At 37.2% G+C, this 20838-nt stretch overlaps 1 protein-coding gene across 1 annotated transcript in view; it reads right to left on the reverse strand.

Moving 5' to 3' along the window:
* Window positions 1-322: 322 nt before the first annotated feature.
* PLXDC2 (plexin domain containing 2) overlaps window positions 323-20838 on the reverse strand; it is a 453142-nt gene continuing 432626 nt past the window's right edge. Inside the window, exon 14 of the mRNA XM_031652709.1 lies at window positions 323-2295. Within this exon, the coding sequence (XP_031508569.1) occupies window positions 2179-2295 (117 nt within the window). The 3' untranslated portion in view covers window positions 323-2178. The remainder of the gene's footprint in view (window positions 2296-20838) is intronic.

Raw genomic sequence — 20838 nt, forward strand, 5'->3', positions numbered from 1 at the left:
ACATTACTACTTGAGAATTAAGTAGCACTTAAGGGACACAAACTAAGAATACACATGCAAGATTTCTATAACTGTCAAACAGTTGCTATTGGAAGCCACGGCTACCACAAAAGCTAGTGAAAGAAGCATCATTTTATCCTAAAAGGAAGTCGTCTATGTGTTCCTTATGCATTTGTAGAATACCAGTTGCACCAGTAATATTGGCATGTCATTTGGTTATTGCTGACTGACCAAACCTACTCCACAAGAATAAGCCGGGATACTTCACATAAACCAAACATAGCTGCTGCAAAGAGATTGTCATCACAATCCTTCAATCACCTTGCTTTTCAATTTTTTTTTTTTTTGCAATAGTTAACTAAGTTAGGAAAAAGTTACCACCTTCATCAAATACTTAAAATTGTAAAGCAAAATATGTGGAATAGAAAATGGTATTGGTTCATGTCAGACACTTGTGATGATAAAGTATGATACTCTGTGAGTGGACTGATGTCCAAGGCAGATGTGTACAGATGCTAAACTGTTGGGAAAATGCTGCTTATGAGACATCTCTGCTTCTTGAGACCTGAATCTGCAAATGTTGAGCACCGTACCTTACAAAAGCCAACAGTTTCTTGGCACAGAGTGTAAAAGTTTCATGGGTTGGAATGTTGGTGAAATTGTACACTCAGTACCTGAATTTAAACTTTAGGAGCTCAGTGTATATATTAACCACTTTCCTTCTCAAGGGATGCTATTCCTTTCTTCATTCATGGGGAATTTTCAAAATCAGGACTGTGATTCCAGGGCAATCGATACCTCCATTTAAGGAGCTTTCTGCATCCACTTGATTTAGCCAGAGAGGGAAGGGGTTGACATGAACGAAAAAGTGGATCAAATAGTCAAGAACGTGATGGGCGTGGTAATGAACTGAACCACTTTCGCTACGTGACAGAAAAATATTCTAATATTAAGGATTATTTTACAACTCTATGGAAGTAATGCAGCGATGCATCTTGCATCTGTTTTGTCTTGATGACAAAATGCACTCTTACAGTCACAAGATCCTGCCTTGTGTTAGTTATAAACAAAAATATATTTATATATATATTTATGTAACTACTATGTGCTTTAAAGAAAATTACTGTATGATTCAGCAGGGTTTTTCATTCTTTTTATCGCCATGCTGACGTGAATGGCTTCTCAGACAGGAATCGGCAATGAAATCGGTCTTTAGTACTGAAATGGCATAAAATTAAAAATAACCATAAGTTTAAAATCCCTTAACATTTTTGTTTCAAAAATGATTAAGGAACTCTTCATACTGTTTCCTTTTGTTTCCATCAGCCCAGAGCAACTGGTTTCATGGGACTTCACAGTTGGGGAATGGAGGCAAGGCTTCCCTAAAGCGTAAATCAGATGTTTTTATGCTGAGGCAGGAGAATAGAAAGCCCCGTTTGCCACCCCCTCCTCCCAAATCCTTAGCTAAAAGTTCAGAAATTTCGTCACAGCTCATAGAAAGGTCATTCATCATGAAGGAAGAGGCAGACACAGTTTGAACCTCCTGTACAGATAAAAAGATTCGTTCTGTAAAGTGATGAACCTGTTGGTACACATGGATCTAGACCAGAAAAACAACATCCTTTTGCCACCCATCGGTTTTGAAAATATATAAAATCTCTTATTTTGTGTTTGTTTTCACTCCTGCATGAGCTGTTTTTCTTAGCAATCTGGAAACATTCATCATTGCTCTTTTGAGTGAAAGGGTTCGGCCTTTGGAAAACAGTTACATTTGAGACATCAGAGAACATTTGAACCAAAGGTGTCGATCCCTCATGAACTAAAGCTTTATTATAGTTTTTTTTTTCTGATCCCTTTGCAACCCTGCACCTAAGCCAAAAGCATTATAATCTTGTCATACTTCAGATAAGTCCACAGGAGATGTTCCGAGTGAACTATAGATGACATTCCACTAGGGAATTCTACGTTCAGTGTAAATGGTATCTTGTATAAGTTTTAGTTTTTTGTTTACCCTTTGTTTCCTGGGCTGAGTTTGTCCAGAAATCTTGTCTTCTTCAGGCTACAGCAGCTTAGAGCTTGTTTGTTTGTGTGTTTCTTTTTGTTTTTCTTAAAGGTATAGGCAAAATTTTAGTCTTAACACCTGTAAACCAGTACTGGTGTTGTTCTGTCCTAGAAATTTTAGCACTGCTCTGATACAATAAAACCTTCTTTCTCTCCAACTGGTTCAACTTCAGCATAGGCAGGATGTCCAGAGCCTCTTCTAAACTTCATCGCAGGCCATCTGCTTGGGCGTCTCTGAAACAGAAAACATGGAAATAAAAAATGTGCGTCAGGGTAAGATTCTAGCACCACAAAAATCTATTTGATAGCTATTTTAGATTAAATGTTGAATTAATTAACATGTTAAATTATCTCTTATTATAGCTACAGTCAGAATTAAGTGTTCTCCTTATCAACCCTCCAAGCCCTGTGCTTGCATTTCCAAGATGGTGCTATCTACCCCGTCACAGGATAGACCATTTGTCACACCTGCCCTCAAAGGATGTGTATGCGTATGTCTGAAATGCCCAAATATAACTAGGCAAAAAAGGAACTGTAATAAAACATATTTTTTAACATATGGCCACGGACACTCTCTCTTCTCTACAAGTCAATACTGATACCACTGTGTTTGGTTCACTCATTCACTCAATAACTAAGGTCATAAAATTTTGCTGTTCCTAGAAGTGTGTTTTCAATTAGGCACCAGATTTCCTAGCAAATAAGCTACAAGAAATATCACTTAATGTCTTAAGGAATTATTTATTTAGCTAAGCATACCCATCTATGATTTTTTGTGCTTGAAAATTAAAGCTGTTATATCCTAAAAATGGAATCTATTATCAGAGGATGTGGCCAATTGTGAGCTTATGAAGCAAATATTGTACAACAGACACTAGTCCTAAAATACAGGTTATTTGTATTGGCAAAAAGGCAGCATTTCTCCTCAGCACTCCTTCCATCAAACAAACCTGTGATTTACAAATAGATGTGCTGAAATGAATTACTGAGTTGTCACAGCAGAAGACACTAAAATGCATTTCACAGCCATAGTGACACTAGAAACTATGACTCCATTTATCAAAGTGCCAGCAATTTGGGGGTAAATAAGATGATAAATATTGAAGGAAGTTCATTTCTATCTAAAGAATTCTAATGCAAAAAAGGTTAAATATCAGTATACACATACTGGCATTTGGTATCTTTTTAGATTTTCCAATTACATGCCAATGTCGATGATTAATGGCTGTGAAAATTTTTCACATCAGGTAGGGATGAGTAGTAGCTCTACATTCTAGAAAAAAATACAAATCAAGGTAATTACATTCTGCCTACTAATAATATTAAATGCTATCTCTATAACATTATGTGGTCAGAATGCCTTAAATTTATTTGCTGATTAAGTTCCATTAAGTGAAACTGAATTATCCCTATTTTTCAAAAGAAGAATTTAAAACTAAAGAGAGAGCCACACAACAAAACAACGTGTCTATGGTGAGGCTGAAATAATCAACAATGGAAACATACTAAGCACCTCTAGGGAGGTGGGTACCATAACTCATGGTTATGCCTGTTTGCAGGATAAAGATGACATGTTGCAGTGCTCACTACTCATAGCCCCAACTCTGGTTTTAGTGACTTCACAGCTGAGCTTCTCCAAAGCTACGGCTTCCTTGGACAAGCAGCACCACTGAGATTTTGCTCTGAAACTCCACCTTTCCAAGGCCACTTGGTAGCAAGAACAACCCTGCCGCCTACCACGAATTTACAGCCACATAAAGACATTGTGCTATACTGTTCACAGTAGCCAAGATTTGGAAGCAACTGAAGTGTCCATCAACAGATGAATGGATGAAAAAAACGTGGTACATATACACAATGGAGTACCCTTCAGCCTTAAAAATAATGAGATCCTGTCATTCGCAACAACATGGATGGACTGGAGATCATTATGTTAAGTGAAATAAGCTAGGCACAGAAAGACAAACATCACACGTTCTCACTAACTTGTGGGAGCTAAGAATCAAAACAATTAAACTCATGGAGACAGAGTAGAAGATGGTTACCAGAGGCTAGGAAAGGTTGTGAAAGGGTTGGGAGGAGGTGGGGATAGTTAATGGGTCCCCCCCAAAATAGAAAAATGAATAAGACTTAGTATTTGATAGCAGAACAGGGTGACTACAGTCAATAATAATGTAATTATACACTTAAAAATAATTAGAAGAGTATAATTGGATTGCTTGTAACACAAAAGATAAATGCTTGAGGCTTGAGGAGATGGATACCCTATTCTCCATGATATGATGATGGCACATTGCATGCTTGTATCCAAATATTTCACATACTCCATAAATATATATACCTACTATGGACCCACAAAAATTAAAAACTAAAGATGAGAAAAAAGAAATGGTGCCATATGTGGCTCTTCATTAAAAAGGACTGCAGATGACGGGCATGCTGATGATGATGCTCATGAAAGTTACATTTTATGAGGCTTTTATTTCGTATCTCATGCTTTATACTAGGTGATTTCCATACAGGATCTCATTTAATATCCACGACTCCATCCTTCACGTTTTGCGCAAACCTGCAAAGCTAGCAAATGGCAGGGCCAAGACGTAAAATAAAAATCTACCTACTTCCAAAGCTAATTTTTCCCATGATGGAAATTATTCCTTAAAATTCAATGGTTTGTACATAACCCATTTGTACCAACATTTGGGAACCTGGCTGTAGTTTTATTTCAATCTTAACAATATACCAACAACTTTGGTGTCTGTTAATAAGTCAGAGCTACTGAATTAACAACTGTTTCTTAGGTGAAAAGACTGCAGGATTATTGATAGTGAGTATCATGTGCTTTGTGAGTGTATCACAAAGGTCCTCAGAATAGAAAATACAAAATGTTGGATGTGAAGCTTCCCGTGTTAATGGAGTACAGTCATAGTTTCTAAACTAATTACATATCCTTAAGGATTTTTTTGATTTGTAATTTTTTCTACTCATTGTAGAAAAAAATGAGTAAAAAGTGAGTAGAAAAAAACATAGAAAGATCCCAACAAGATTTAAAATCACTAGAGATCCCACCAAAAACACACAATTGGTTAAACCAGTGGTTCCAACCTTTTTGGCACCAGGGACTGGTTTTTGTGGAAGATGATTTTTTCATGGGTTGGGGGCACAGGGTAGGAGGATGGTTTTGGGATGAAACTGTTCTACCACAGATCATCAGGCATTAGATTCTCATAAGGAACACACAACTTAGATCCCTCACATGTGCAGTTCACAATATGGTTCATGCTTCTATGAGAATCTAATGCTGCTGCTGATCTGACAGGAGGCAGAGCTCGGTTGGCAATGCTCGCTTGCCTGCCACTCACCTCCTGCTGTGTGGCCCATTTCCTAACAGGCCAGGGACAGGTACAGGTCCACAGCCCAGGGGTCAGGAACCCCTGGGTTAAACTATCAGTGTATGTCACTCATGCAATTTCATGACTAAAGATGCACAAAATAGGTATAATCCAGCTACAAAATTATTCAAGGCTGCTCTCTTATTCAGGAAAAACTGAAAATTCATAAACAAGTTCGACTAGATTTTTAAAAAGCATTTTTCATAATAATATCTTAAAATTTACAATGAAATCTAACTAATGTCACGTAGCTAGGGTTTTAAACATTCGATCTTATTTTTTATTTTTTTATAATCTCTTCACATCTCAGTCTTAGCCATAACAACGCCGAGCAAAGAGTAACAACTTCACTAAAATTCTCCTTTCTTTTAGAACATTTTCATAATGAAATAGGAGATGTCATCTCACATCGCAAAGCAATTACGTGATTGTGAATAAATGACTTGATTTCTCTGGGCCTTTGTTTCTTCATCTGTGAAATAATAGCTAATTTGTCCTCTAAAACCCTAGGATCTTTATATTTGCTTGCCTGAGATAATTGCCTTTAAAGTGGAAAGAAGATCATAATTTTTAAAGAGAACCTTCTGTGTTAAGGTTTTTCTGATCCTTGTCCCTTCTGCCTCCTTCTGCTAACTTTTAGAATTCCTGTATTTAAGGGAAATCTACATAAATCGGCCCTAATTGAAATTGATTTTCCATGTCGATCTGCATGTAGTCAGATTATTCTTTATAAATGAAAAGAACGGGGCATTTATTTTGTTTTGTTTTGTTTTGAGGCAGAATCTCGCTCTGTCACACAGGCTAGAGGGCAATGGCATGATCTCGGCTCACTGCAACCTCCACCTCCCCGGTTCAAGCGATTCTCCTGCCTCAGCCTCCTGAGTAGCTGGGATTACAGCCACCCGCCACAGCACCCGGCTAATTTTTGTATTTTTAGTAGAGACGGGGTTTCACCATCTTCGCCAGGCTGGTCTTGAACCCCTGACCTTGTGATCCACCCACCTCGGCCTCCCAAAGTGCTGAAATTACATTCTTTAACGGAATAACTCAATATTTAGTTAGCATAGAAAAGTCCTTAACATTTATGCCATAATAGAAGCCATCTACCCAGAGTACAGGGAAGGGCTTGGATGGAAGGATCTGAAAACCTGAGCCTCATGTCCAGCCCTACCACAAACTTGCAAGCATGATTGAGCACAGCCAGAGAAGGGATATGTTGTTCTTTCTCGAGGCCTAGACAGTTCCAAATCTGTGTTCTTTTTAGAATGGCTAATTCAACTTGTTAAAGAAACTCATCAAGGCCACAGGGTCACTTGTTAACAGGGCAGGAGATATGCTGAAAACCAAAGAATTCAAACCAGACTGTAGTGTTAATTCATTACAGAGTTTCAGGATGTAATGTCTTAAAAGATTACTGGCTGCAATGCGTGGGTGATTTCTAATTTCATTTCTGAGAATTATTTATGTGATTAATCATATTCAGAAGAAAATGTTCGCAGCAATAATGTTGGCACGGGGGTTGGCTGTGCAGTCAGGAATTCTCCCTCATTCTTGCTTCAGTACTACTAATTGAACAGCCATCCAGGTCTGACTCAATGGTCCGTGGCAAGATAATTAGCTATAATATCCACAAACAAACCTGGAGGGCACCCTCAGTGAGCAGTGTACACAAAACTGCAGCTGGAGGCCTTTCTTGCAGTTCAGAGAGCAACACAGAGAGGGGTTTGTGTTGGGCTAGATGAGCCCTCCAAAGGAAGTTACAGTCATCAGTATGAAAGAAAAGGGACTGATTTTGAAATTAAAGGCCCAGATAGAAAACACCTGTGGTGCATAATGGCACTCGTCAAGCAGCTGATTAGAAATTTCTGCCCTTTTGGGGCTGTCTTCCTCCATGAACAGTGAGGGAAGAGAAAGAGGCTGGAATAACTTCCCAGTGTAGGACTTGGGGAAAGTCACGTCTCCTTACTCAGTTTCCGAATCTAAATGAATGAGAGTATTGTTTTTCAAAAAAACCTACCCTTCCTTCCGTTTTTCTTGTTTGTTTTGTGTGTGTTTGTGGTTTTTTTGAGATGGAGTCTTGCTCTGTTGCCCAGCCTGGAGTGCAGGGGCACGATCTCAGCTCACTGCAACCTCTGCCTCCTGGATTGAAGCTCTTCTCACGCCTCAGCCTCCTGAGTAGCTGGGATTACAGGCACCTGCCACCACACCCAGCTAATTTTTGTATCTTTAGTGGAGACAGGGTTTCACCATGTTGGCCAGGCTGGTCTTGGACTCCTGACCTCAAGTGATCCATCCGCCTCAGCCTCCCAAAGTGCTGTGATTACAGGCGTGAGGCAAAGCGCCCGGCCCTTCCTTCCTTTTAATTTTTAAGCCACGGACTCTTCTTATTTTCTAATAAAAATCTTACCTTGAAGCCCAGAGTGAAGCACACAGGGTCGGTCTCCTTTAACTGTGGTGTACAGATCCCCGCTTGCGTGCACTCCCCAAGCCCTCAAGGAGTTTACGAATCCTATGCTTTCTAAAACATGTGTTTTGGAAACTATAGAACTAAATCTGCGTTTCTCAAACTTGCCTGGCCACACGAATCACAAGCGATCTTGTTAAACTACAGCTCCTGATTCAACAGGTCTCAGGGAGGCCTGGCGGGGTCTGCGTTTCTCACAGGCTCCCAGGTGGTGCTGAGGCTGTGGATCCACACAGCACACCTGGAAGAGCAAGGGTGATTTTCTAAGGTCTCTTCTAACAGAAACATCCTCCGGGAGCCAGAAGAAGAAAAAATATTGAACCTCAGCCTTCCTTGTGTCTCTGGCACAACTTCATGGGAATTGAAGGCTTGTTTTTGCACCCAGGTCAACCTTTCAATATTTAGCTTCGATAAAGTTTGACTGTCCAAGAGAAGGAATTTTTTTCTCTCTATCTCATTCTTTGAAATACAATTTTTTTTCTCTATTTTCCTTATTTTGTTTTGAATATTTATTTAGTCTTAACAAGTTAAAGGTTGGATTGCCAGATTTAGCAAATAAAGGAGACACCCATAAAGTTTGGATTTCAAATAAACAACCAGTCGTTAAAAATATATATATTTAATTGGACATATACTAATTAATGGCTTTTTTTTTTTTTTTGAAATTCTGATTCACATGAGTGTCGTGTATTTTATTTGCCAATTCTATCAATGGCTTTGGGTCCTGACCAGGGAATCTAGCAATCTAATTAAAATAAACGGCTCCTGTGTGTGGCTGTATCTCTTTGCTTCATGAAACGTATGTCCCTTTTTCCTTAAAAAGAGTCACTCAAATTGATCTGTTGGTCTTCTGGTGTGGTTGAAAATTCCAAGCAGGAGCATTCTAATTGCTCGTGTGGGAAGCAAAGCCTGGGTGATCTTGGCATGTTTTCTGCTCGCCCTCTTTTGATTCTTCCTGGTGTGGAAGTTGCCTTATTTTCCTGCGTCAGCTCTTCTCTAGTCTCCCATTACCACCTGTCATTGATATATTGCCTTCATTCTAGAACTGTCTTAGGGATGATCCTGAAGAATTAGTTATAACCAGAGTCAGTTCATGTGCAAGATGAAAATTGTTCCCAGGCATATACAGATCAGCTATCTACTAGGGTTAACAACAACAACAACAAAAAACCATACCATTTGTGTGATTTTCCAAAAGCTAACATCTTTAAAGTACAAAGCCAACGATTCTCCAATGACTGAATAAATATCTTTCAATCACACATTGCAAACACTTAATGTGTATTGTTTTCTTTCACTCTTTAGTTTCACATATTTCCAAGAACACTTTCTTTTTCTCTCTCTTTTTTCTTTCCTTCTTTCTTTCTTTCCTTCTTCCTTTCCTTTCCTTCTTCCTTTCCTTTCTTTCCTCCTTTCTTTTGAGACAGTATCTCGCTCTGTAACCTGGGCTGGAGTACAGTGGCGTGATCAACTCTCACTGCAGCCTCAACCTCCTGGGCTCAAGTGATCTTCCAACCTCAGTCTCCTAAGTAGCTGGGACCACAGGAGTGCACCACCATTCCTGGCTAATTTTTTTTCCCTATTTTTATTTATTTAATTAATCTATTTATGCATTTATTTAGTAGAGACAGGGTTTCATCACATTGCCTAGGCTCATCTCGAACTTCTAGCCTCAAGCAATCCTCCTGCCTTGGCCTCCCAAAGTGTGGGGATGACACGCGTGAGCCATTGCACCTGGCCATGCAAATTTTCTGAATCCCCACCTACAGATTACAAGTCACTTCTATTTTTCCTGTGCTGTTTCAGATGTTTCCTGGTATTTTATCAATATCTCTTATCACATTTTTTCACATATTGTGGTTGCTCCTGTGATTGGAGGGATGTAGTCAACATACATATATATATATGTATATGTGTGTCTATGTATGTACATCTATCTATATTGTGCTCTATGTATATGTCCTAGAAGTCAAATGTGATATCCTGTGAATGCTGAAATAGGCACAGCAGTGGGATATTGAAGCTATCTGACACCAGGAGTGAATCCTTATTGTAACATCTGCTCCTCTAGAAGACAACATTATTCTCAGTAATAATCATGAAAGGAAATTAATAATAATGGCAGTAAAGAAATGCAGAGAACATTTTCTTGTTTTGAACTTTATCAATATATAATTATGCCACTAAAAACCATTAAAAATAAAAAAATAAAATATTGCCATAAAAAGGGGGAAATAGAGTGAATGAATGCACTTTTTGAAAAAAAAGGGGGGATATTGCCAAATGAAGAATTTCACAACGTTCAGAGAATGATTTGTACTTGCAATAGCAGAATTGAAGTGACTTAAGTTCTGTTTTTCTGTCTTTACAACCACAATACTATCATTCTTTAGTTTGAATCTACTGTTTTAACACAGATACATAAAGTACCTTATAGGTTGAAGACATCAGTGTGTCCAAAACAAATGCAATGGATTCCAAACTCTGATTAACTTTTATTCTCTAAATGAATGCATGTAGCTGAGTTCACTGTCGGGAGCCAAGTGTGTTACTGGGAGGTCTCTGAATTAACTTCCATGTAGAAGGCAATGTTTACTAAAGGATAAGTAATAACATTGGACTAAGTTGAAGCTTATATATTACATCAGTAAAACTCAACAGTAAGTGAGCCCACTTTTTAATGCTTGGATCAGCAAAAGTTTCTATCAGGGAGGAATATTTTATCACTAACAGAGTTTAGAATTTTTAGTACATGGTGATAATAAAAAGCCAATTTTATTTGAGTCAGTTTTATTATAATTTTACCATTCTCTCAAGACGACGCAACCCCTTCTTACTTGCACTTGGGAACAGATAGATTTGATCCACCATGGCTGACAAAGTGTTATATACAGGGAGATTCACAATAAGTGTTTGTGTTCACTTGCACAGATCTTATTTATAGTTTATGCTACCATGCATTCAGACTCATGGGTGACAAGTTGTCTTTCTTGAATATTTTTTTTTCCTTTTTTGACTTCAGCCCACTATTGGCCACTTTGTTGTTCAAACCGAGCATGACTATGTGATAAATGCATTCAGTCATCTGATAAAATTAATATTTGCACACCTTTATGTAAAACAGTACTAAAAGTAAGGCAATTATGCATTTATCTTATTTATAGGGAAAATAATATATTTGTATATAAAAACTTGAACAGGAGTTAACCAATGAGATTTGAGAGTCAGCATGAAATCAACTATCCACTGAAAACATTCCACAATAAATGCTATGAGTTTCAAAGAAAAAATGCCTTCATTTGGAGTCAGAATGAAACTGGCCATCAGTGCAGCCCTGAAGCTGCATGCAAGACTCACTCTAGGTCTTTAGAAAGTGCCAACCACTGGTTTTGTGTGCATTGATTTTTCCTCCTGTATTTCCTCCAGCAACTCAATGACTTGAGCGTTCCCTCGATCAGGGTTCCTCCTGGATATTTAAAATAATATCCACTTCCATCCCTTCTACATTCCTCCTTCTACTTCACCTCGAAGCTGCTACCTCCAGAGCCTCGCTATTACATGGCACTGCACTGCCTCTAAATCCTTTAGATGGTGGAAGATCACATCCAATTAGCCTCTACAGTTCATCCAGGCTTCACTTAACTTCCTGCCAGCCTGAGTTCCATAGAGGGCCTCTTCAGCCAACTTACTGTCTGTTCTCTCCTTTATCTGACCATCAATTCTGGGTAAGTTTCCCCAGTCCTCATCACAGATCCTTACCTTCTATATTTTCCTACTCCAGATCCTAAGCAGAACCAATTAGTGGAGAAAAAAGTCACATGTTCAGGTTCACCCAGTGTCAAAGAATCACACTCTAATTTCCATTGGAAAGTCAGTGATTCATTTACTCTTCTCTTGTTGAATTATTTTCATACACCCAAACTCCATCTATTTGCTCTAGCATCCAATCCCAGGCTGCCCTCTCTCAATTATGTATTTCTCCATCTATTTTTACTGAGCCAATGAAGCCCTTTAGAAGATGCTAATCCCTGGCTCCCGTCAATGCTTTTATATCTACTCACGTTTCCCTCATATCCTCAAAAGTCTTCCTCAGTTGCATAGTTAATTGCTTTCCCTGTTTAATAATACTGTCACTGTTATGAAGTTACTTCATTTCTCCCTCCTCTCCAAGACCCTTAAAACACCCCTTCCATTGTTTTTTTTACCTTTTACCTACACCGAACATCAGGAAAAATGGTTTACTTGATGTTTTTTCGAACTCTGAGTACTACATCTCTCTGAAATGTCCGGCTCCATCAACTGCCTTCATGGTACAAAACCATTTTTCACCCTCAGTGCCTGCTCCCCGTTTTAAAACTGCAATCTCTCAGGTTACCAATGACTTAGTCGTTAACCTCCTCTGTGACTTCTCTAGAGCACTTTACGCTGCTGCCTGTCTCTTCAATCTTGACCCTTTCCCTTTTGTGGCTTTCTAGGATGGTATATTTTCTTGCATCTTGCTCTTTGTGTGTGTGTGTATGTTTGTGTGTGTGTATGTTTGTGTGTGTGTGTGTGTGTATGTGTGTATGTCTGTTTTGTTTTTATCTTAAACGGTCCCCTTTTCTGATTCATCAGCATTAACTGTCAACACATCCTAAGGTTTAGTGTTAACAAAACCTAACTCTTTATTCTCTTGGGTTTCAACTTCTACTATTAGTTCCACATTTCTCACCTGATTCTTTTCCCAAATCCGTTCCTTTTTTTTTCAGTTTTTTTTTTTTTTGAAGATACACAATTTCTTGACCATCAGCTCAAACCAAACCTGCTTAAAATCCATCCTGTCACTTTCCTTCCTAAACTTACATTACCTTCTGATGTTTTTAATACTGTCATTAGAAAATTTAATTTCAGCCAGGTGCGATGGCTCACGCCTGTAATTCCAGCACTTTGGGAGGTTGAGGCAGGCAGATCACCTGAGGCCAACATGGTGAAACCCCATCTCTACTAAAAATACAAAAATTAGCAGGGCGTGGTGGCAGGCACCTGTAATCCCAGCTACTTGGGAGGCTGAGGCAGAAGAATCACCTGAACCTGGCAGGCGGAGGTTGCGGTGAGCTGAGACCATGCCACTGCACTCTAACCTGAGCAACAGGAGCAAAACTCTGTCAAAAGAAAAAAAGAAGAAGAAAGAAAGAAAGAAAAAAAGAAAGAAAAAGAAAGGAAAGAAAAAAAGAAGAAAGAAAGACAGAAAGAAAGAAAGAAAGAAAAAGAAAGGAAGAAGAAAGAAAGAAAGAGAAAGAAAGAAAGAAAGAAAAAATTCAATTTCTCAGTTACACAGATTCTGGACTTTGAAGTTATCTTTGATTCTTCTTCATCCTACATATTCAATGTAATGAATCGGGGCATCTTCCTCACCTTTACCACTAATTAGATATAAGAAACGTTCAGAAATTGCTTACTTTCTTGGAATCTCAGTCATCCTATCTGCAAAACAGGGATCTAACAATTCTGTATTTACTGAGCTCATTGGGGAGTACTGAGAATCGAAGATAACTGTTTGAAAACCCTTTCACGTATAAACCTTTACACAAACAAAGATTGCTAAATTCTATCTTCTTCCTTCACATGGCTCCTGGATTAGCCTCATTCTTGTCCCTCTATAAATACCCCAATTCAGCTCTCAGCAACCACTTCACATATAGAATACTGATAGTCTTCTAACTCTCTTCTGACCATCCTTTCACTCTTCTTCTGGCTCACTCTACTCCTTCCCCAGAAGCATTTTAAACTCCTACTTCTTTTTTATTTTATGTATATATTTATTTATTTTTTTGATGGAGCCTGTCTCTGTTGCCCAGGCTGTAGTGCAGTGGCGTGATCTCAGCTCACTTCAACCTCCACCTCCTGGGTTCAAGAGATTCTCCTGCCTCAGCCTCCCAAGAAGCTGGGACTACAAGCACGCACAACCACGCTTGGCTAATTATTGTATTTTTAGTAGAGATGGGGTTTCACCATCTTGGCCAGGCTGATCCACCTCAAGTGATCCACCCACCTTGGCCTCCCAATGTGCTGGGATCACAGGCGTGAGCCACCGTGCCAGTCCTAAACTCCTACTTCTTTATTACATCATTGATTCTCACTGCTTATGGAATGATAGATTCTGTGTTTGTCCTTCAAAGCCTGCCATATCTATTTTCCATCTATACTAAAGCCATTTTCAATATTTGCTCATAGGTATTAACACATAGTTAAATAAGTTGATTCATCCTGACCTCTCTTGATTTAATGTTTTTAAAGCCATAATACATCCCCATTCCATCTGAAAAGGTATCTCCCCTTCCTCTTCACTTAGCCAGAACATAGCACCCTTTCAAGACCCTGCACAAACACCATGTCTTTAATGAGATTCCTCCTAATTATCTCTCTCTTTCTTAAGTATTTTATAGCATTTGACTGAATCTCTATTCAATATTGATCATACCTTTGATGTTCCTTTCATTATTATTGAATTCTCATGTGGCTGTTCGGCCTTTAAAGTTTTTGTGTCCTATGTCTTTAGATGCATACTAAGCTGGAAAATATAATTACACATAGGATGACCATATGATTTATTGTCCAAATTAGGACACTTTTGAGAATAAATGGAGAAACTATTAATAATTACATCAGACAACAGACATAAACTAGAATGGTTCGGGGCAAAGTGGAAAGTATGTGTACCTTAGTTATACCCCTCTGTGAGTGTAAGACACTCTAGCAGACTGTACTGCACAGACAGACTCTTTGGTTTTGACTAATCTTCTGTGATACGAGCTGAGAATATTCTAGTCTTCTTCAACATTAGCCTTAGTTCATAATATGTTAATAATGCTTTGAGCAGCATCTCTTTATTTTTTGAGCCACATTGCCACAAGTGGTTATTTTCTACCCAAATCATGTAATAATTTGCTATTAGACAGGCAATTTACTCTAAAGAAAAGTACTTTGCAGGGGGTATGAAAACAAGCCAGTTCACTGCTGCCTAGTGACTGAATTAAAAGACAAGATAATGCTGCACTGGTCATAAATATCCTAATAAAAGTCGAATGTGAGTTAGTGCTGCCTCCCTACAGCAGACTGGCCATGTTCCTTAAGAAATTGTTCTTGTCAAGTTACCTGTGTCTGGAGTGCCAATGTGTTTCTAAGTGAAGCTAAAGAAATCTGGCAAGTTAAGGTCTAATCAGCAGTGACCTTCGGAATGGTTAATGGTGAGTTATTTTCTATCCTAAAGTAATTGTGTGCTTTACTCCATATTTAATCACACGATTAAGAAAGAACCCAAGAGAATGATTTATGTCATCAAATCTGAGAGTGGACCCATTCATTTGAATATACAGAGTGATCTTATCAGTCAAACTAGGGCAAAACCACACTTACACATATGACCAGTTTCATCCTATGTTTTTAATTTGTATATGTTGGAGTAAAATTAAAAGTTTTAAAGAAACTTTAAAAGGCAGATAGCAAACTTTTTACCTATTTAAGGTCCTACTTTGAAAAATGAGTATCCAAAATGGTGTATATTTTTAAATCTGAGGAACTTGATTTATTTATTTTGGGCATATACTGTATCGTGTCAAATCAACTCAGAGGTTGAAATAAAAATATAATTATGACCCTGAGAAAATGAACAATAAAGTATTAGTGTAGCAGGAAAATAAAAGCTAATATGTAATTTAGAGGATCAATTGTAGAGGCTTTACAGATGCATTTGTAATTATATTGTCAAACAAAGTTGTAGCCGGCTAATAACAGTGTTTAATCATTCCTTACTTAGGGCTCCAGTGATATTCATTACTGTCCTGTACACAGATTCATGTAACCTCCACAAAAGTTTTCCTGAGAGTGCACTGCATTCATCCTGTGATAAAGAAGTGCTGATAACCATGGTAATCATATTATGTGAGTCCGATGATAGCTCTGGAAGTCACCCTGTTTGCAACACTTGAAAAACAAAAATTAAAAAAAAAGATAAAAAGGCAAGAAGACTGAGATAAAACAATTAGAGCCTATAAAACAACTTTTTTTGTTGTTTTTGTTTTGTTTTGTTTTGTACAGTCAATGGTATAATACTCAGAGGTTTGATAGTATGGTTTGTGAATTATTTAGATCATTTCTTCTTTTTCCCTTCCTGTTCTCATTTGGATAACTTAACAATAGCTCAAGACAATTGGGTAGGAGTGGGAAATAAAAGAATCCCTCAAATAAATGATCTATTTACATAATTTTTGGTTGAAACTGACTGTTTAAAATAGCACTTTTAACAAAGTTGAAGGCTGCTTGGGAGAGTCAGCACAGTTGGTTTTAACTCCTGGTTGAGTTACACAGAATGGTTCAGGATTGACCAGAATCACAAAGTTAGTACAAGCTGGAATTTATGCAAAATCTGCTGCCTTCTTGGTGCTAGAGTCTTCCCACTGCATTTTCCTGATTTCTGATTCTGCTTCTGTTAAGCACTAAGCCCTCTGGCAAGTCAATTCTTATCTCACATTCTCCATGTTCTTATACATAAAATAAGAAAGAGGACAGATACTGATTCTCTACTTAGTACGAAGCTACGGCCTTCAGTCAGCCTTAACAACTAAACACTACGTCATAATAATTTTTAAAGGGGCGAATATTTATTTATCAATCACACCACTTTAGTTTTATGCATTTAAATCATACTGTGAATGATTCAACTAAAACATTTCTAATAAGATTTGTATAAAAATGTCTGAGGGCATCAAATCAATATTGTAATTTAAAGAGTTGTTTATCTTTTCAAGCATACAAATGTTTTTTCGGGAAAACACAGTTTTATGTCTCCTTAGGTGAGACGTATAATGCAAAACGTTATAAATGACTGCATTTGATGTTTCCTTAAGTTCTCTGCTAACTCCTAACTTTCCGTCATTTCATGATGCTGTTTATTGAAGTTACACTTGGATTATTTTAGATGATGCATTTATTCAGCAAATATTTACTAAGCATTGTGCTTGCCCTCGGGGATAAAAGCAATGAAATGAGACAGATAATGTTGTTTTCTGGAGCGCCTATATTGTTATTACAATTCACCAAGAATAAAATGATATCTCAATGAGGAAAGTCTCTCAATTTAGTTTTAAAGCCAGTTCTTAGAAGAGAACCGATCAGTCAATTCTACCTATTAACCAGTGTTCTGCCTACTCTAACAAATGAAAAAGAATTCTAAATCTCCTAATCTCTGGTTATTTACTTTTCTCACTGAAACACCATGACTTGTTTCATTTACAAAATAGACGTATACTACATTTTCAATTATCCTAAATATATTCTGCTGAATAGCTCTTACTGATTGGGAGTAAAAATTTAAGGCCAAAAATATAATTATTTAGATTTTAAAAATGTATTTTATTTTGTTTTCCCTTTTTGGGTACTGCTGTAATTTTCAATAAACAACAATTGTTCTTGTATCACTTTCTGTCATTATTTTTTTTCCCCCCAACAATTTCATTAGTTTACATTTGGGTTAGTCACTATAAATATATTTATAATCTTAATTTGCTTTTGATTTTACTTTGCTGAAATTTTTCAATGGCTTTTAATCCACCTGATTCTCTTTTTATAAACCACTCTTTCTAAACAAAGAAATGTTCAAATATAATTATGTTGTTTGCTAAAACACACCCAGTCCATTGATTTTCCCTGACTTCTCATTACTCTAATAAATGTCTTACGTGACCTTATATGCACTGGATGGTGACTATTTTCTATGTTAATAATCCCTTTAAGGGAGGCAAGTTCTTTCCATGTGTGAATCCCGGCTCTTCCATCTTGACTTTTCCATTCTCCGGGGACTGTATATCCAGTTGTTGGGGCGGGAGAGAAGGTGTGGCAAAGGCACACGTAATTGTTAAAAGCTTTGGCTTAAATGTGACTTTCTGGAGTGACAAGTAGTCACCTGTCCATCTTTGGGTGCAAGAGAGTTTGAAAAAGATCTTTAATTGTGCAACTACTTACCAGTCACAACCCTCTACTCTAGAATCAGGAACATGAATTATAGTAAGTACTTAGCCTGCTCTGCTACAAATATCTATCTCTTTTTAATGACTTACATGAGGCTCAGAGACTATAATTATGAAGCATCTAGTACTTTATATGCCAATATATACAATACTAAATGATATGTAGTATTATCACTGGAAACCTTATTATTATTTTAATGTTCAATAAATGAGCACTTAGGATGTGCATGTATGTATATGTGTAAATTACCAGTCGCTGTTTAATAAATATAGATGGAGTAACATATTAAAAAAAAAACTGTAAGCAGTTCCAAACATTTCCAAAACGTTTGTTGCCAAATGAAGCCAGCTGAAATATGAGATGTGTGTTACAGCAATAGGTACCTTCAAATGCACAAAGGATAGTAGTCATAAGGCAAAAACGCATGCATGCATTCTGAGTTCTGGCAGAAGGCTGCACCGCTTCCACCAGTGCTTGTAGGATGTCTTTCTGGTCATTTTGTTTATCTGAAGCTCATCTCGGAAAGAGTTTTCAGGAAGAACTCATGGAAAGAATATTGGCAGAGGTTCTGCACATGGATAATAATTTATTTATGCTCAATAATTATTGAGTGCATAATTTATTTAATAATAATTTATTTAATAATTTATTTATTAAATAATTTATTTATGCACTCAATGGTCAGTTTTGCTGGATATGACTTCTTGGCTGACATTTTCCATCCTTTCACACGGTTACTCCATTTTCTTTTCTAGCACAAAATGTTGCTGTTAAAAACTTGATGATTATCTAATTCAGATATGCTTATAATTCAAGTGTTTTCTTTAAGTGCACTAAACTTTTTTCTTTCTTTCTTTTTTTAAATATTATCCAGTGACTTTACTAGAATAAGTCTTGATGTTCATTGTTTTGGGTAAATATTCTCAGGTACATAGCATGCTCTTTCAATATTTAATTTTTTTATTTCAAGAACTAAAAATTTTTTAGTTTGTGGTTTATTTTTCTTTTGCTTTGGTTTTTTTCTTTCCTATTATCCAGATGGTGAACCTTCTTTGACAAACTTATTTTTCATTACCTCTCAGATTTTTTTTATCTGATTTAATTATTTTCAATTAAAAATCTACTTTTAAACATTTTACTTCTTGTAATCCATTAAGAACTGTGTTTATTTGCTCTTCTATTATTCTAGTTTTTTATTTTCAAAATTATGCTGTTTTCTGTATTTCTAATTCTCACATCTATTTCATTTTTTAGGTGTTCTAATGCTAATTTGGGTTGTTCTTTCATGTTTTAAATCACTTTCTTTATGCTTTTTAGCTAGTTTTAAACTAGGTCCTTAGAGTTTTTACTAGATCTTTAAAAAATTTTTATTTTATGTTTGGGGGTACATGTGAAAGTTTGTTACATAGATAAATACATATAATGGGGATTCATTGTACTTATTATTACATCCACCAGGCATTAAGCCCAGTACCTGATAGTTATCTTTTCTCCTCCTCTCCCTCCTTCCACCCTTCCCCCTCAAGCAGACCCCAGTGGCTATTGTTTCCTTCTCTGTGTTCATAAGTTCTTAAAATTTAGCTCCCACTTATAAGTGAGGACATGCAGTATTTGGTTTTCTGTTTCTGCATTAGTTTGCTGAGGATGATAGCCTCCAGCTTCATTCATGTTCCCATGAAAGACATGATTTTGTTCTTTTTTATGGCTACATAATATTCCATGGTGTATATTTACCACATTTGCTTTATCCAGTGTGTCATTGATGGGCATTTAGATTGATTCCATGTCTTTGCTATTGTGAACAGTGCTGCAGTGAACATTTGAGTGCACGTGTCTTTATGATAGAATGCTTTATATTCCTCTGGGTATATACCCAGTAATGGGATTGCTGGGTCATAGGGTAGTTCTGCTTTTAGCTCTTTGAGGGATTTTCACAATGGTTGAACTAACTTACACTCCCACAAACAGTGCTAAAAGGGTTCCCTCTACTAGCTCACCAGCATCTGTTATTTTTGACTTTTTAATCATAGCCATTCTGACTGGTGTAAGATGGTAGCTATCTCATTGTTGTTTTGATTTGCATTTCTTTAATGATCAGTGATATGTGGCTTTTTTTTCATATGCTTTTTGACTGCATGCATGTCTTCTTTTGAGAAGTGTCTGTTCATCTCCTTTGCCCACTTTTTAATGGGGTTGTTTTTCTCTTGTAAATTTGTTTAAGTTCCTTATAGATGCTTGTTATTAGATCTTTGTCAGATGCATAGTTTGCAAATTTTTTCTTCCCTTCTGTAGGTTGACTGTTTACTCTGTTGACAGTTTCTTTTGCTCTGCAGAAACTCTTAAGTTAAATTAGATCCCACTTGTCAATTTTCACTTTTGTTACAATTGCTTTTGGTGTCTTTGTCATAAAACCTTTTCCCGTTTCTATGTCAGGATGGTATTTCCTAGGTTGTCTTCAGGTGTTTCTATAGTTTTTTGGTTTTTATTTAAGTCTTTACTACATCTTGAGTTGATTTTTGTGTATGGTGTAAGGAAAGGGTCCAGCTTCAATCTGGTGCATATGGCTAGCCAGTTCTCCCAGCACCATTTATTGAATAGGGAGTCTTTTCCCCATTGCTTATTTTTATCAGTTTTGTCAAAGAAATGATGGTCATAGATGTGTGGCCTTATTTCTGAGCTCTTTATTCTGTTCCATTGGTCTGTGTGCCTATTTTTGTACCAGTACCATACTGTTTTGGTCATTGTAGCCTTGTAGTATAGTTTGAAGTTGGGTAATGTGATTCCTCCAGCTTTGTTCTTTTTGTTCACAGTTGCTTGTTGGAGGTGTGGATAAGGTACTTAGACTCTTTGCTCCTTCATTAGTCCAGGGGTGGCAATGGCAGTTCCACTGCAGAGGCAGTAGCAGAGAGGTCTTCA

Source organism: Papio anubis, chromosome 11 (assembly GCF_008728515.1).
Source record: "Papio anubis isolate 15944 chromosome 11, Panubis1.0, whole genome shotgun sequence".
In the NCBI taxonomy this organism is placed as follows: domain Eukaryota; kingdom Metazoa; phylum Chordata; class Mammalia; order Primates; family Cercopithecidae; genus Papio; species Papio anubis.